At 40.9% G+C, this 16,892-nt stretch overlaps 2 protein-coding genes across 2 annotated transcripts in view; one reads left to right on the top strand and one right to left on the bottom strand.

Annotated features, from left to right (window-relative positions):
• Window positions 1-4,876: 4,876 nt before the first annotated feature.
• dpagt1 (dolichyl-phosphate (UDP-N-acetylglucosamine) N-acetylglucosaminephosphotransferase 1 (GlcNAc-1-P transferase)) lies at window positions 4,877-16,173 on the bottom strand. The gene is made up of 9 exons (XM_021619005.2): window positions 15,542-16,173; window positions 15,294-15,414; window positions 12,496-12,709; window positions 11,997-12,143; window positions 11,745-11,829; window positions 8,988-9,176; window positions 8,725-8,812; window positions 8,380-8,535; window positions 4,877-6,318 (listed from the first exon to the last, which is right to left on the bottom strand). Exons 1-9 carry the CDS (start codon window positions 15,694-15,696, stop codon window positions 6,253-6,255), a joined length of 1,221 nt encoding a protein of 406 aa, XP_021474680.1. The 5' UTR covers window positions 15,697-16,173; the 3' UTR covers window positions 4,877-6,252.
• Window positions 16,163-16,892, top strand: part of c2cd2l (c2cd2 like) — a 47,666-nt gene continuing 46,936 nt past the window's right edge. The window contains exon 1 of the mRNA XM_021619001.2: window positions 16,163-16,495. The gene's annotated coding sequence lies outside the window, so the exon portion shown is untranslated. The remainder of the gene's footprint in view (window positions 16,496-16,892) is intronic.

Genomic DNA, 16,892 nt, shown 5'->3' with positions numbered 1-16,892 from the left:
AACCACTCTCCTTGAAGTTCTTGATGATCCGATAAATGGTTGATTTAGGTGCAATCTTACTGGCAGCAATATCCTTGCCTGTGAAGCCCTTTTTGTGCAAAGCAATGATGACGGTACGTGTTTCCTTGCAGGTAACCATGATTGACAGAGGAATAACAATGATTCCAAGCACCACCCTCCTTTTTAAGCTTCCAGTCTGTTATTCGAACTCAATCAGCATGACAGAGTGATCTCCAGCCTTGTCCTCATCAACACTCACACCTGTATTAACGAGAGAATCCCTGACATGATGTCAGCTGGTCCTTTTGTGGCAGGGCTGAAATGCAGTGGAAATTGTTTTTTTGGGATTGCATGGCAAAAAGGGACTTTGCAATTAATTGCAATTCATCTGATCACTCTTCATAACATTCTGGAGTATATGCAAATTGACATCATACAAACTGAGGCAGCAGACTTTGTGATAATTAATATTTGTGTCATTCTCAAAACTTTTGGCCACGACTGTACGTCACCTCGAAGTCTAACGGTAAACTATGGAAATTCTAGCCCTTTGGGTGCTGCCATAGAGTTACATTGGAAGTGCTCATCCAAGAAGGCTCACGGTCATTGATAAAGAAGGCTCACGGTCGTTATATGATAAAATTAAGTCAAATCACGTTATATGTACAGTAGCTTTGATTGGACTGCAGTCATTATCTTGAATCAAGTTGACAATCTACTGGTGAATCCTTTTCAGTCCTTGTCGTATGAATATAAATAATGAAGAGAAATTACAAATAAAATGTATTGGTGCTCGTCGGCTATTGGACATAAACATTACACAACAAGTTGAAAATTGCAAATTCAACAATGCGTGGTTTGGAAGGAAGTGAGCACAGCACAACAAGGTGAGTACAAAAATGTATTGCGTGCTGCTGCATACATGATGTAATATGCCAGGGATGTATGTACAGTTGAAGTCGGAATTTTATATACACTTAGGTTGGAGACAGTAAAACTAGTTTTTCACCACAATTTCTTGTTAACAAACTACAGTTTTGGCAAGTCGGTTAGGACATCTACTTTGTGCATGACACAAGTAATTTTTCCAACAATTGTTTACAGACAGATTATTTAACTTATAATTCACTGTATCACAATTCCAGTAGGTCAGAAGTTTACATACACTAAATTGACTGTGCCTTTTAACAGATTGGAAAATTCCAGAAAATGATGTCATGGCTTTAGAAGTTTCTGACATAATTTGAGTCAATTGGAGGTGTACCTGTGGATGCATTTCAAGGCCTACCTTCAAACTCAGTGCCTCTTTGCTTGACATCATGGGGGAATCAAAAGAAATCAGCCAAGACAGAAAAAAATGGTAGACCTCCACAAGTCTGGTTCATCCTTGGGAGCAATTTCCAAACGCCTGAAGGTACCACGTTCATCTGTACAAACAATAGTACGCAAATATAAACACTACGGGACCATGCAGCGGTCATACCACTCAGGAAGGAGATGCGTTCTGTCTCCTAGAGATGAGTGAAAATCAATCATATAACAGCAAAAGACCTTGTGAAGATGCTGGAGGAAACAGGTACAAAAGTATCCATATCCACAGTAAAACGAGTCCTATAACCACATAACCTGAAAGGCCGCTCAGCAAGGAAGAAGCCACTGCTTCAAAATCGCCATAGAAAAGCCAGACTACGGTTAGCAACTGCACATGGGGACAAAGATCGTCCTCTGGTCTGATGAAACAAAAATAGAACTGTTTGGCCATAATGATCATTGTTATGTTTGGAGGAAAAAGGGGGAGGCTTGCAAGCCGAAGAAGACCACCTTCAACTGTACGTAGCGTTAGAAATAAGGTTCATGAAATCCTTCAAATATTTGCCATTTCTCAGACTCACTTTGATAATTCATTTGATAATACAGCAGTAGTAACACATTCCTGTCTCTTCTGTAGAAGAGACAGAAATGCTTATGGGGGAGGTGTTGCTGTATATATATTCAGAGCCATATCCCTGTAATGCTTAGAGAAGATCTTATGTCAAGTGTTATTGAAGTCTTGTGCTTTCAGGTTCACCTGGCACATCTAAAGCCTTTGCTTTTGGATGTTGCTATAGGACACCAAGTGCTAACAGTCAGCATATAAATAATATGTGTGAAATGTTTGATAGTGTATGTGATGCAAACAGGGAGGTCTACTTTCTTGGGAACCTGAATATTGACTGATTTTCATCAAGCTGTCCACTCAAGAGGAAGCTTCTCACTGTAACCAGTGCCTGTAATCTGGTTCAGGTTATTAATCAACCTAACCAGGATGTTTACAACACTACAGGAACAAGATCATCCACATGTACTGTAGAACTTTATTCTGAAGCTGTATCCATACAAATTGAATGTAGTGATCACAATATAGTGGCTATATCCAGGCAGGTAATTTGGCTACCCAACAAAAGTGTTAAAGCGGCCTTAGTAGACATATCAGCTTGATGCCAGCGCTTAGCAAAATGTTCGAAAAAATTGTGTTTGACCAAATACAAAGCTATTTCTCTGTAAACAAATTAACAACAGAGTCAGCATGCTTATAGAGAAGGGCACTCAACATGTACTGCAATGACACAAATGACTGATGATTGGTTGAAAATTTTGATAATAAGAAGATTGTGGGAGCTGTACTGTTAGATCATGGATTCAGAGCTATCTATCTAATAGAACTCAGTTTTCATTAATGGAAGCTTCTTTAATGTCAAACATGTAAAGAGTGATGTACCGCATGGCAGCTCTCTAGGCCATCTAATCTTTTCTATTTTTTTTAACCAATGACCTGCCACTGGCATTAAACATAGCATGTGTGTTCATGTATGCCGATGACTCAACCGCATACACATCAGCAACCACAGCTAATGAAGTAATTTAAACCCTTAGCAAAGAGTTGCAAGCTGTTTTGGAATGGGTGGCCAGTAATAAACTGGTCCTGAACATCTCTAAAACTAAGAGCAAATCATTCCATAAGTTCTAGACTTCAGCTGAATCTGGTAATGAATGGTGTGGCTGTTGAACAAGTTGAAGAGACTCAATTACTTGGTTTTACCTTAGATTGTAAACTGTCATGGTCAAAACATGCAGTGCCTTGCGAAAGTATTCGGCCCCCTTGAACTTTGCGACCTTTTGCCACATTTCATGCTTCAAAAATAAAGATATAAAACTGTATTTTTTGTGAAGAATCAACAACAAGTGGGCACAATCATGAAGTGGAACGACATTTATTGGATATTTAAAACTTTTTTAACAAATCAAAAACTGAAAAATTGGGCGTGCAAAATTATTCAGCCCCTTTACTTTCAGTGCAGCAAACTCTCTCCAGAAGTTCAGTGAGGATCTCTGAATGATCCAATGTTGACCTAAATGACTAATGATGATAAATACAATCCACCTGTGTGCAATCAAGTCTCCGTATAAATCACCTACACTGTGATAGTCTCAGAGGTCCGTCAAAAGCGCAGAGAGCATCATGAAGAACAAGGAACACACCAGGCAGGTCCGAGATACTGTTGTGAAGAAGTTTAAAGCCGGATTTGGATACAAAAAGATTTCCCAAGCTTTAAACATCCCAAGGAGCACTGTGCAAGCGATAATATTGAAATGGAAGGAGTATCAGACCACTGCAAATCTACCAAGACCAGGCCGTCCCTCTAAACTTTCAGCTCATACAAGGAGAAGACTGATCAGAGATGCAGCCAAGAGGCCCATGATCACTCTGGATGAACTGCAGAGATCTACAGCTGAGGTGGGAGACTCTGTCCATAGGACAACAATCAGTTGTATATTGCACAAATCTGGCCTTTATGGAAGAGTGGCAAGAAGAAAGCCATTTCTTAAAGATATCCATAAAAAGTGTTGTTTAAAGTTTGCCACAAGCCACCTGGGAGACACACCAAACATGTGGAAGAAGGTGCTCTGGTCAGATGAAACCAAAATTGAACTTTTTGGCAACAATGCAAAACGTTATGTTTGACGTAAAAGCAACACAGCTGAACACACCATACCCACTGTCAAACATGGTGGTGGCAGCATCATGGTTTGGGCCTGCTTTTCTTCAGCAGGGACAGGGAAGATGGTTAAAATTGATGGGAAGATGGATGGAGCCAAATACAGGACCATTCTGGAAGAAAACCTGATGGAGTCTGCAAAAGACCTGAGACTGGGACGGAGATTTGTCTTCCAACAAGACAATGATCCAAACATAAAGCAAAATCTACAATGGAATGGTTCAAAAATAAACATATCCAGGTGTTAGAATGGCCAAGTCAAAGTCCAGACCTGAATCCAATCGAGAATCTGTGGAAAGAACTGAAAACTGCTGTTCACAAATGCTCTCCATCCAACCTCACTGAGCTCGAGCTGTTTTGCAAGGAGGAATGGGAAAAAATGTCAGTCTCTCGATGTGCAAAACTGATAGAGACATACCCCAAGCGACTTACAGCTGTAATCGCAGCAAAAGGTGGCGCTACAAAGTATTAACTTAAGGGGGCTGAATAGTTTTGCACGCCCAATTTTTCAGTTTTTGATCTGTTAAAAAAGTTTGAAATATCCAATAAATGTCGTTCCACTTCATGATTGTGTCCCACTTGTTGTTGATTCTTCACAAAAAAAATAGAGTTTTATATCTTAATGTTTGAAGCCTGAAATGTGGCAAAAGGTCGCAAAGTTCAAGGGGGCCGAATACTTTCGCAAGTCACTGTATATATATTTTTTAATAAGTGTGCAAAAATGTATTATTTTTTCTTTGTCATTATGGGGTATTGTGTGTAGATTGATGAGGGGGAAAAAACATTTTAATCCATTTTAGAATAAGGCGTAACATAACAAAATGTGGAAAAAGTCAAGGTGTCTGAACACTTTCCTAATGCAGTGTTTATTTACAGTTTATGACTGTGTGATATGGGGGTTGGAGACTTGTTTATTTAGACATTACAAAGAAAAACTTGTATAAACAATAGCAACACTGCCATGTTGCACTGATCCTTGCTGTTGGAAAACCACAGTGTATGACTTTTGGCTGTGGTAGATGCATCTCCACCGACTTCACTCCTTGCCTTTCATCTGCAGTTGGTTGCTTCAGGCTTACCACTCAAACAAGGCCACGGACTTCTACTCCATTGAATCGTGCGCATCTTTTTAGTGATGTCAGCATACCCGTCTATAAGCCTCAGGTAGCAAATTAGCAATAAAAAACATGTTTGTGGACATATTTTGGCCGGACTAAAACCTCTAGCTTCACCTCTTCCTCTCTGCTGTACTGTCTTCATTCATACTGTACTGTCTGAGTCAGCCCCATGTTCTGTCTTGGCCAATCATGTACTGTAAGGTGGTTCTGTACACCTAGAATATTGTCCTCAAAAAACAGGAACGTTTCAAACCTTCTGGTTAGAAATAGCAGTAGTGACTGTATTCAGCATTATTTCAGTGTCTCAAAATTATTAAATAACCATTTCAGAAAGGAAATTATTTGTTCTGAGCACTTCCTGGTTGGAGTATTCCATTGCAAGAGTAAAACGTCACTCAATTTTTTTACACTTGTATTTACATTCCTACAACCAGCAGATTTGTCCAGTGTCAAAACAAATTAGCATTACAAAGGCAAAGCTTACAAATACATTATAAATTGAGAAAAGTTCACATTCCATGTCCTTCTTGTTCATAAAAATTCACCTCCTAATTGATAATACCTTCATCTAGCCCTTGTAATCTCACCACTACTGCTCTGGAGATCCCTCCACCCTCAACTCCTCTAAGCCTAAAGAAACACTTTAAACCCCTCAGAGAATAACTCAAAAATATCCTCCCAATCCCTCCATATGCAATGTGTCTGTCACAAAGAGTAGACATCCTCAATATAGACTGGGTTTTGACCTGTACATGGACCTCTTGCCTTTCTTTTCACAACAGTATGATTGCCATTAATTTAGTGCTTAATTGCTCATCATGAAATAGTAAATTTAGCAGATCCTCAATTCTATCAATTGTGATGCCTTTGAGTGGCATGCTTTTTCACCTGTTCTTTTTCCAATGAAGAACTGAGGTCATCCTCAGCTGTCAGTCTTGTTATAAACAGATCCATTTTAAAGCAGAGAAGGATAGGTGAAGCAATAATCAAGGAATCAATAGTCAAAATCATCATCATGGATCAGACGTGGTTGGTCCAGCATAGTTGGACATCCCTCCCTGTAGTCTCTCAGCTTTCTCTCTGTAGCTGTGGCATCTCTAGACGTCATAGAAGAGGCGAACCAGGTGATAGCGGATCCCGAAAGCCAACGCACTCCCCAGTACCTGAGACAGAGACAAATATGAATTATGCGTTAAAGGTTAGTCAAAGATATCTTAGAAATGCTCACAAAGGGGCTTCATATACACTACATTACCAAACTGTTGCCACAAAGTCGGAAGCAAAGAATCGTCTATAATGTAGCATTAAGATTTCCCTTCTCTGGAACAAAGGGGCCTAGCCCGAACCTTTAAAAACAGCCCCAGACCATTATTCCTCCTCCACCAAACTTTACAGTTGGCACTATGCATTGGGGCAGGTAGCGTTCTCCTGGCATCTGCCAAACCCAGATTAGTCCTTTGGACTGCCAGATGGTGAAGCGTGATTCATCACTCCAGAGAATGTGTTTCCACTGCTCCAGAGTCCAATGGCGGCGAGCTTTAAACCACTCCAGCCGATGATTGGCATTGTGCATGGTAATCCAAGGCTTGTGTGCGGCTGCTCGGCCATGGAAACGCATTTCATGAAGCTCCCAACGAACAGTTCTTGTGTTGACGTTGCTTCCAGGGGCAGTTTGGAACTCGGTAGTGAACTCAGTTTGGAACCCGTCCCGTTCTGTGAGCTTGTGTGGCCGACCACTTCCCGGCTGAGCCGTTGTTGCTCCTAGACGTTTCCACTTCACAATAACAGCACTTATAATTGACCGGGGCAGCTCTAGCAGGGCAGACACTTTACGAACTGACTTGTTGGAAAGGTGGCATCCTATGACGGTGCAACATTGGAAGTCACTGAGCTCTTCAGTAAGGCCATTTTACTGCAATCTCTGGAGATTGCATGGCTGTGTCCTCGATTTTATACACCCTGTCAGCAAACAGGTGTGGCTGAAATAGCCGAATCCACTAATTTAAAGGGGTGTTCAGATCATTTTGTATGTGTATATATATATATATATAGATAGATAATTTTGTATGTGTATATATATATATATATATATAAATGTACCTTAACTTATTAATTGACTACAGCTCAGTGTTCAACACCATCGTGCCCTCAAAGCTCATCAATAAGCTAAGGACCCTAGGACTAAACACCTCCCTCTGCAACTGGATCCTGGACTTCCTGACGGGCTGCCCCCAGGTGATAAGGGTAGGTAACAATCCGCCACATGGATCCTCAACACAGGGGCCCCTCAGGGTTGCGTGCTCAGTCTCCTCCTGTACTCCCTGTTCACTCATGACTGATCAAGACACAGGAGATGATTGTGGACTACAGGAAAAAGAGGACCAAGCACGCCCTCATTCTCATCGACGGGGCTGAAGTGGAGCAGGTTGAGAGCTTCAAGTTCCACCAACAAACTAACATGGTCCAAGCACACCAAGACAGTCGTGAAGAGGGCACGACAAAGCCTATTCCCCCTCAGGAGACTGAAAAGATGTGTCATGGGTCCTCAGATCCTCAAAAGGTTTTACAGCTGCACCATTGAGAGCATCCTGACAGGTTGTCACTGCCTGTTATAGCAACTGCTCGGCCCCCGACCACAAGACACTACAAAGGGTAGTGCGTACGGCCCAGTACATCACTGGGGCCAAGCTTCCTGCCATCCAGGACCTCTATACCAGGTGGGGTCAGAGGAAATGCCTAAAAATTGTCAAAGACTCCAGCCACCCTAGTCATAGACTGTTCTCTCTGCTACCGCATGGCAAGTGGTACCGGAGCTAGGTACAAGAGGCTTCTAAACAGCTTCTACCCCCAAGCCATAAGACTCCTGAACATCTAAACAAATGGCTACCCAGACTATTTGCATTGTCCCCCCCCCTTTTACACCGCTGCTACTCTCTGTTGTTATCATCTATGCATCGTCACTAATAACTCTACCTACATGTACATATTACCTCAACTAACCGGTGCCCCCACTCTGTATCGGTACCCCCCTGTATACAGTCTCACTATTGTTATTTCACAGCTACTCTTTAATTACGTGTTACTTTTATTTCTTATTCTTTTTAAACTGCATTGTTGGTTAGGGGCTAGTAAGTAAGCATTTCACTGTAAAGTCTACACCTGTATTCGGCGCATGTGACTAATACAATTTGATTTGACTCAGAAATTAGACCCGTTGTCGATACCTGTATGAGTAGCATGATGGTGGTGAGATCTCTCTCGTGTGTGGGTCCCAGTATGTTCAGCACCAGGTTTATTAAGGTCATGTTGTTGCACTCCACAAACTCATCATCGCCCTCCTGTCCACGCTTCACTTCCAGCACCCGCAGCATCTCTGCCACCTGATGGGTGAAAAATACACAACAGCACAAATGATAAACACACTGTCATTCATTATCCACTCAAGTCAAAGCTTTCTTTCATTCATATCAATCTACCTGACCCAAGTCAAACATTTGCACTGATTCCACTCTTTTGGACAACCAAATAAATGTCAAATTCATACCCCAACATGTGTACATATTGATTACCTGTAAAATAAGATTTCCCAATTTGGAGAGGTCCCTCCTTTTGAATTTAGACCAACTCATTCCTAGTTTTCCTGTGTCTGGGTTCAGTCTTCATGCATCAGGCACATTTAGGAGGGAAAAAAAAACACACAATGAGGATCACATTTATAAACAAGGGATTATCTGAAAAGAAAAGATAATGGAATTGTATCAAAAGTACTATACGATATGTATACTATATCAATGCTATCATAGGAGTAAGGGAGAAAGAGCTGTAGTGTTACCTGGGGAGGCGGTGCCTGGGACAGGGTACTACATGGAATAGCTGGGGTAGTGAGTAGACAAAGTTGACCACTTGAGGAATGAAGAAGAGCAGCATGGTTTTGCTGAAGTGCCCCAGGATTCCTACCACTGCAAAGGTCATCCCCGCAAAGTAGCAAAAGGTGTCTCCCACAAACACAGATGAAGGGTACCTGTAGTAAAGGCAACACATTTAGTGTATGTTGGCAATAATTTACAACATGCTTTTATAACAGCAACACCATAAACAATAGCCGTGTCTTGAATACCTACCATTCTAAATAGTAGGCATTTTAGGTATGCAAAAAATAATGTTTTATAGTTTAAAAAAAATTGAGTTTGCTTAAATGCCAGGCTGTTAAACTCATTTCGGTTTTTCATTTAGCAGAATTAACTGCACACTTTTGAGGAAGAGAATTGTCTTTTGACATCTGACAGCTGATAATGAGATAAGAGACGCACTGTACCCAAATGAACAAATGGCGGTAATGCGCATTAGATGACATACTCTTAGGATGTGTGAGCCTAGTACAGTGCCTTCAGAAAGTATTCACACCCCTAGACTTTTTCCACATTTTGTTGTGTTACAGCCTGAATGTAAAACTGTTTTTAGAAATGTTTACAAATTAATAAAAAATGAAAAGCTGAAATGTCTTGAGTGAATAAATAGGGTCAATAAATAGGCAATGTGTGTCAATCTAAATAACATTATAAAGAAATACCCATCAAAATCTGTCAGTTTAAGCTAGAGATATGTTTTTTTTTGCATGGACTCAGTCTCAATCCACCACATCTGCCTATGTAGGCCTTCCGCATCTGCAGTGGAAAGGGGCCAAGGTACGGTGTTTGTCAGACCATTAGAGATATCGAAAATCGTTCTTCTCACGGGAACGTCTGTAGCGTCCGAACGGTTTGGCCTACAAAAAGAAGAGACTCATGAACACCATGGTGTTCTCCGTTTTGCGCTACTACCCCAACAAGTCTCAGTGGACTTGTCTGAAGGTAACTAATACACATGAATGGAAATATGAAGGTAGTTTTGTGCCCCAAAAAATAAGGGGTTAAATGTGTGTCAAAAAAAATATATATATTTCCTGAGCTTTCTTATATCTCCTAAATACAGGAGACACTTCAAAACCGAATTACTTATTTTGTGACTTTCTTTTTTGCCTTTATGAATGCGTTATTCAATATATTTCTATGGGCTATAGTAGTAAAAGCCAAATTCTATATTTTATCAAAACATGTTCTTAAAATATTTGTTTTGATACTTAAAGGGGTCCTACAATTCTAAATCAAATAGCTAAATGAGCCATGGTATGACCATCTTAAAACAATTCCATATGTTAGCTTAATAGGACCCCCCCCCCCCCCCCTCCCCAACGGCTTAGACTTTTAGAGGTTAACATTATTTTCAAATGACTCATCTCTGTACCCCACACATACAGCTAATTGTAAGGTCCCTCAATCGAGCAGTGAATTTCAAACACAGATTCAACCACAAAGACCAGAGACGTTTTCCAATGCTTCGCAAAGGCCACCTATTGGTACATGGGTAAAAATAAAATAAGCAGACATTGAGCATGATGAAATCATGTTATGCGTCACGGTTGTTAGAATGGACGGACCAAGGCGCAGCATGATTTGAGTTCCACATCTTATTTCACAGTGAAACTTCCAACAAAACAATTTTAAATTTTTTTAAAAATTACGTGGTGCAACAAGCACATACACAAACAATATCCCACAACCCAGGTGGGAACAATGGAGAACTTAAGTATGATCCCTAATTTGAGAACGACAATCAGCTGCCTCTAATTGGGAACAATACAATAAAACAAACATGGAAATATGAAAACTAGAACACCCCCTCCCTAGTCACGCCCTGACCTAGAACACCATAGAGAACCCGGGGCCTCTCTATGGTCAGGGCGTGACATTATGGGTATGCTTGACATCGGCAAGGACTAGGGAGTATTTTAGGATAAAAAGAAAGGGAATAGAGCTAAGCAGAGGCAAAATCCCAGAGGAAAACCTGGTTGTCTGCTTTCCAACAGACACTGGGAGACAAATTCACCTTTCAGCAGGGCAATAACCTAAAACATGAGGCCAGATATACACTGGAGTTTCTTACAAAGATGACATTGAATGTTCCTGAGTGGCCTAGTTAGTTTTGACTTAAATTGGCTTGAAAATCTATGGCAAAACTTAAAAATAGCTGTCTAGCAATGATCAAAAGCCAACTTGCAGCTTAAAGAATTTTTAAAAGAATGTGAACTATTGTACAATCCAGGTGTGCAAAGCTCTTAGAGACTTACCCAGAAAGGCTCACGACTGTAATTGCTGCCAATGGTGATTCTAACATGTGTAGGGGGTGTAAATAATTATGTAAATGAGATATGTAAATGAGATATCTGCATTTCATTTCCAATAAATTTGCTAACATTTCTTAAAACATCTTTTCAATTTGTCATTATGGGGTATTGTGTGTAGATGGGTAAGATTTTTTAAATGTATTTAATCAAATTTGCATTCAGGCTGTAACACAATAAAATGTGGAATACATCAAAGAGTATAGATACTTTCTGAAGGTACTGTATTTTGATATTTGTTGCTTACTGCATTCATTTTTACTAAACAGTGCGTGCTAAATAGTATGTAGTACAATTAGTACAGAGTATGTCGTTTTAGTAAGTAGTCGACAAGACAGATTTCAGACACGGCCAGCACCTCCAACTCACCAGTTGTGGTAGAAAAGTGCTAAAGTTGTGAAGAAGAACGGGAGCATGAAGTAAAGGGAGAAAATGTGGTCGTCTCTGTAGTCTCCTGCAAAAGTCAAAAAGAGTGTGCACAATTACATCCACATTTCTATATATTAGACCAGGAAAGGTTCCTTGATTTAAAAAAAAAAAACATTTGGTAGGATGTGTAGACACATAATTGAAGCACTGAGAACAGGGGATGTTGATGAAAGATAGAAAACCGCCACTTACCACCAAGCTCAAGCAGGTTGAAGATGATGATGGAGCCAGAGATGAAGAGTGCCTGTCCTGACTCGATGCCGTTGATGCCTGCCAGGATGTTGATGGCATTAGTACAGAAAACTGCCAGCATGCCCATGTAGACATAGTAGAGAATACCTACAGAGAAGAGAGAACATCAATCAGCATAAGATGTACAACAAAGCATGGAGGATGACTTACAATGTTAGTGAAATTGATACAACACTGCCAGCGGGTAAAACTGATTGAAATGACGTCATTACAACCAGATAACAAACAGATATACTGTTTGTAAAGTAGTTGGAATTTATATAATTTCAACCAGCTTTGCCTGAAGAAACACTATGGATATTTATAATCCAGCTCTCCTGTGGCTTTGTGCAAACTAAGTGGAACTTCAAGAGAAATTTGCATTGTGCCCAAACAAAATATGTGATACAGATGACGTTGTGTTTGCCTGTCTGTCATTTTTATTGTGACATTCACTCACCCAGATCCAAGTGCATCCCCAGTAAGAGCCTGAAGGGTTTGGGCACCACAATGACAGTGTTGCCGAAGTTGGTGAAGTAGACCATGAGCAGCGGCAGGGAGGCTATGGTGGGCAGCAGGAGCTTGTGTCTCCAGCGCAGGTTCAACACATCATCAGCGAAACCCAGGAAGATCATACAGCAGATGGCGAGTAGAGCGCCAATTAGCTGGACAAACTGGTCAGGACAGGACAAGCAGGCAGAAATGTTGAGCAATGTCAGCCTGTCACATTACGAATGTTGTGTGCTACAAATCCTGAAAACAGGCCAGAGATACTTTGTCTGGTATTTTTTGTCTTGCAGTCTCTGATTTTTGTGTATCATGTTTTGTGTGGTCCGCAAGAAGAGTACCTGTTGCTATAGATGGGTTAGCTGACAACGCCACTAAAAACAATTAGCATGCTTCAATGGGGCAGAAGTCCATGTGTTGTTGTGATTCTGGATGGTCAGATAGCTAGCAACAATGACAATAAGCTGCCATGTGGGTACCGTAGGGGGCTTGTTTTAGTTAGTTTTATCTTGTTCTTGATACCATCTCTTGTTTTAAGATGTTGGACTGATGTCTATGCTAATATGGCAAAAATATGGCAAAAATTAGCTAGCTCACACCACAACCTTACTGTACCCACATGACCTGTCACTATAAAAGGCAGTGACATACTGTATTGTTTTCACTCATGTTTACACTATATATACAAATGTTTGTGGACACACCTTCAAATTAGTGGATTCAACTATTTCAGCCACACCCGTTGCTGAAAGGTGTATCAAATCAGCACACAGCCATGCGATCTCCATAGACAAACACTTGCAGTAGAATGGCCTTACTGAAGAGTGACTTTCAACATGGCACGGTCATAGGATGCCGCCTTTTCAATAAGACAGTTTGTCAAATTTATGCCCTGCTAGGGTTGTCCTGGTCAACTGTAGGTGCTGTTATTGTGAAGTGGATACGTCTAGGAGCAACAACGGCTCAGCCGCTAAGTGGTAGGCTACACAAGCTCACAGAATGGGACTGCAGAGTGCTGAAGCGCGTAAAAATCACCTGTCCTCGGTGGCAACACTCACTACTGAGCCATTGGATTCAGGAGCAGTGGAAATGCATTTTTTGGAGTGACGAATCACGCTTCACCATCTGGCAGTCCGATGGACGAATCTGGGTTTGGCGGATGCCAGGAGAACGCTACCTGCCCCAGTCATTATGCGGTATTGTGTGTAGATTGATGAGGGGAAAAAAAATATTGAATCTATTTTAGAATAAGGCTGTAACGTAACAAAATTTTGAAAAAGTGAATGGGTCTGAATACTTTCCAAGTGCACTATATTCTCTATTCTAGTCAAGTCTCATCCTATAACTAACACCTTTTCAATTTATATACTGTCCATGTCTATACACACCATCATACACATTTATATTCTGGACTGTCATTGCTCGTTCTGATAATTCTAAATTCCTTTATTTTTATGTTTTGGATTTGTGTGTATTGTTAGGTATTACTGCACCGTTGGAGCTAGAAACATAAGCATTTCGCTGCACCTGGGATAACTTCTGCAAAATATGTGTACGTGACCAATAACATTTAATTTGGGAGCTAGATGTTGTCCTACGATCACTTCTGAGATTATCATTTGAGCCACGGTTTTCACTAGAGCTATGTGAGCTCTCAGTCAAGAATGCCTTTCTATTGGCTATTGTTTCAGCCAAGCGTGTTAAAGAATTACATGTGCTTAATACCCATCCTTCATGCCTCACATTAGCAGAAGATGGATCTAAGGCAGTGCTTCGGCCAAATCAAGCAGTCTTACCTAAGGTGCTTTCATGATCACACACTAAACAGCCCTTAATCATAGCGACATTTCACCCGCCTCTCCACAGGAGAGTCATGAATTGCATACACTTTGTCCGGTTAGGGCATTGAGTGCCTATCTTGCTGCAAAAATAACTGTTCATCAAACAGAACAGCTTTTTGTGTGTTATGAGGAGAACACCAAAGGCACGCTGTCTCAAAGCACATTGGGTTACGCTGCAGCAGGTAGACCAACTACAGACGGGGCGGAAGCACACCAGGGGTATGGCCACTTCATGGGCGCTGTTGAGAAGGGCCTTTGCTGCTGCAAGTTGAGCAACACCGATGACTTTCATGAGGTACTACAGAATCACCATCAGTGGGGTCTGTAGTTTTGGACATGATATGCTCTCTCAACCCAGATAAGAGAGCATAATGTGAACCTTGAACCTCATTTTGTAATGAAACTTTCAGCTTGCTTATACAGTTGTATACCACCGTTGCAATTATATGGTACCCTGTTGGGTAATTATATTCTATTGCATCCTGTGGTGGATGCAAGGACATCCCAGGGACTAAGTTAAAAGGTGAGTTATCCCCCTCTTTGGAATAGCATCTCCCATAGGTCGTTTGGCGACCCAGTACAAAAACGAAAGACAACGTTGGGTTATGGATGTAACCTTGATTCTCTAAGTAGAGTAACGGGTCGCCAAGCTTTCATGTCATTCCTCCACCTCTGTGGGGTTCAAGTGAAGTACAGACAGTATGTCACGCCACACCACTTTTATAGTGACAGGTCATGCGGGTACAGTAAGGGTGTGGTTTAACTTTAAACATCTTTGATATTAAGCTTCTCAATCACATCGCTAAACAACCAAACCGTCTATTGCAACAGCTAATGGGGATACAAATAAACAAATAACAGACAGAATAATAGGTACAGTATAGTTAACTCCCCCAGTTCCCTAACCCACCTCATTGTGTGGGAAGCCAGTGCACTGCTCTTCTACAAAGCAGCTGAGGAAAGGCACGGGGATGAAGCAGAACATGATAATGAGGAACACGGTCCCACTGATGACGCCCTGAGACTCTGGCCTGCAAAGAGGAGAAATTAAAATAAGTCAGGACAAAACCATAACAAACAACTAGCCAATGTAAAATAGATTAACATAGGCTATTGGATAGTAGATCATTGGTAAACAATTTATATTGATAAACGTACACTTCCTTCTTGTTCGTTTTGTTGAGATCCATCCCATAGAGTCTGGCTGAGATGAAGTGGTCTTTGAAGGCTGGAATTAGCTTTAATGTGGCCAAAGACCCAAGTGCAGACATGCACCCATTGATAACAAGGGGTAGGACAGGAATTGGCGACATGTTTTCTGGATATTCTTAAGACTTGCCTGGATGAGGTTATATCTGATACCTATCTAACTACCTGTGTTAGATAGCTAGAGATATGTGATAGCAAGTTAACTAACTAGCTCAAGCCGACCCTCAAACTTTGAGCAAGCTAGCTTACACTGTCAACAACCCCACATAATGTGTCTTCATATTGAGCGAATGAGCTTTAACAATTTAACAATAGTAGCTAGAAACTAAAGTTGTGTTTATCTGGCAAGCTAGTTAAAAGGGAAAGCTAAATGATTTGACAGGTAGCTAGCTGGTACAGACTGTCTCTCTTTGCATCATCAGCATTCGCAGAATCCTCTACCGAAGCATGTGTTAAATAATTGGAATCGCGAAATGACATGCATATTATCAGAAAAATACAGATTGCTAAAACGACAATCCCTATATTCTCAGTTCTTGTTCTTTCCTAGGTTTAGCTCAGTAGTTCCTAGTCGAACGGTGGGACAACCATAGAGAATGCTAGAGAGTGCATCGCTATGTACTATCCATTATGGCGTCTGTGAGCGCACGAGCAGCGCTATTGAGGCAATCTCTATTTTGAAGTAGTCAATGTTTTTTCTTCACATTTGGCTGATCCCTCCTGATGACCCGGTTGGACGTGACCTCAACATGGTCATCAGGAAGGACCAGCCAATGAAGTTGGAAATACCACCCAGTTGACTACTTAAAATGGTGGAAATAACCTTTTAGCTACTAGAAGCCTTTATCATTCTCTATGGGGACAACCGAAGTTCCACGTCTACTTCCGGTTATGTGAACCCTGGTAAGGTTATTATTAATGTGACAACAACTCTCTTCACAATTATTTCTCGCGTATTTGGTTTCACTATCTATCAAAATTAGACCTCTTCATTTAGATCGAAAATGGGTTTTAATCCGTTTCAGACGGACGCATTACAGGGTAACACGGAAGTTTGCTGTAACTCTTCTTCTTCGTTTCTGAATGTATCGTAAATCCGATGTCATTGTATACAATGACACTTACTCAGTGGCGGTTCTAGCTTGTATGGCTCCCTGGGCGAAAACTAAATTGCACAAATCCTATATCACACAGATAGAATTACACACATAAAGAAGATAACCTGATTATTACACTATTGCACTACAAACAAGAAACACACAAACTAAATTGCACAACGAATTGAATTACTAATTGCATC

The sequence above is a fragment of the Oncorhynchus mykiss genome, chromosome 10 (assembly GCF_013265735.2).
Source record: "Oncorhynchus mykiss isolate Arlee chromosome 10, USDA_OmykA_1.1, whole genome shotgun sequence".
NCBI classification, from domain to species: domain Eukaryota; kingdom Metazoa; phylum Chordata; class Actinopteri; order Salmoniformes; family Salmonidae; genus Oncorhynchus; species Oncorhynchus mykiss.
Note: the sequence above shows the minus strand (reverse complement) of the source record. Positions and strands in the feature narration are given on the sequence as shown.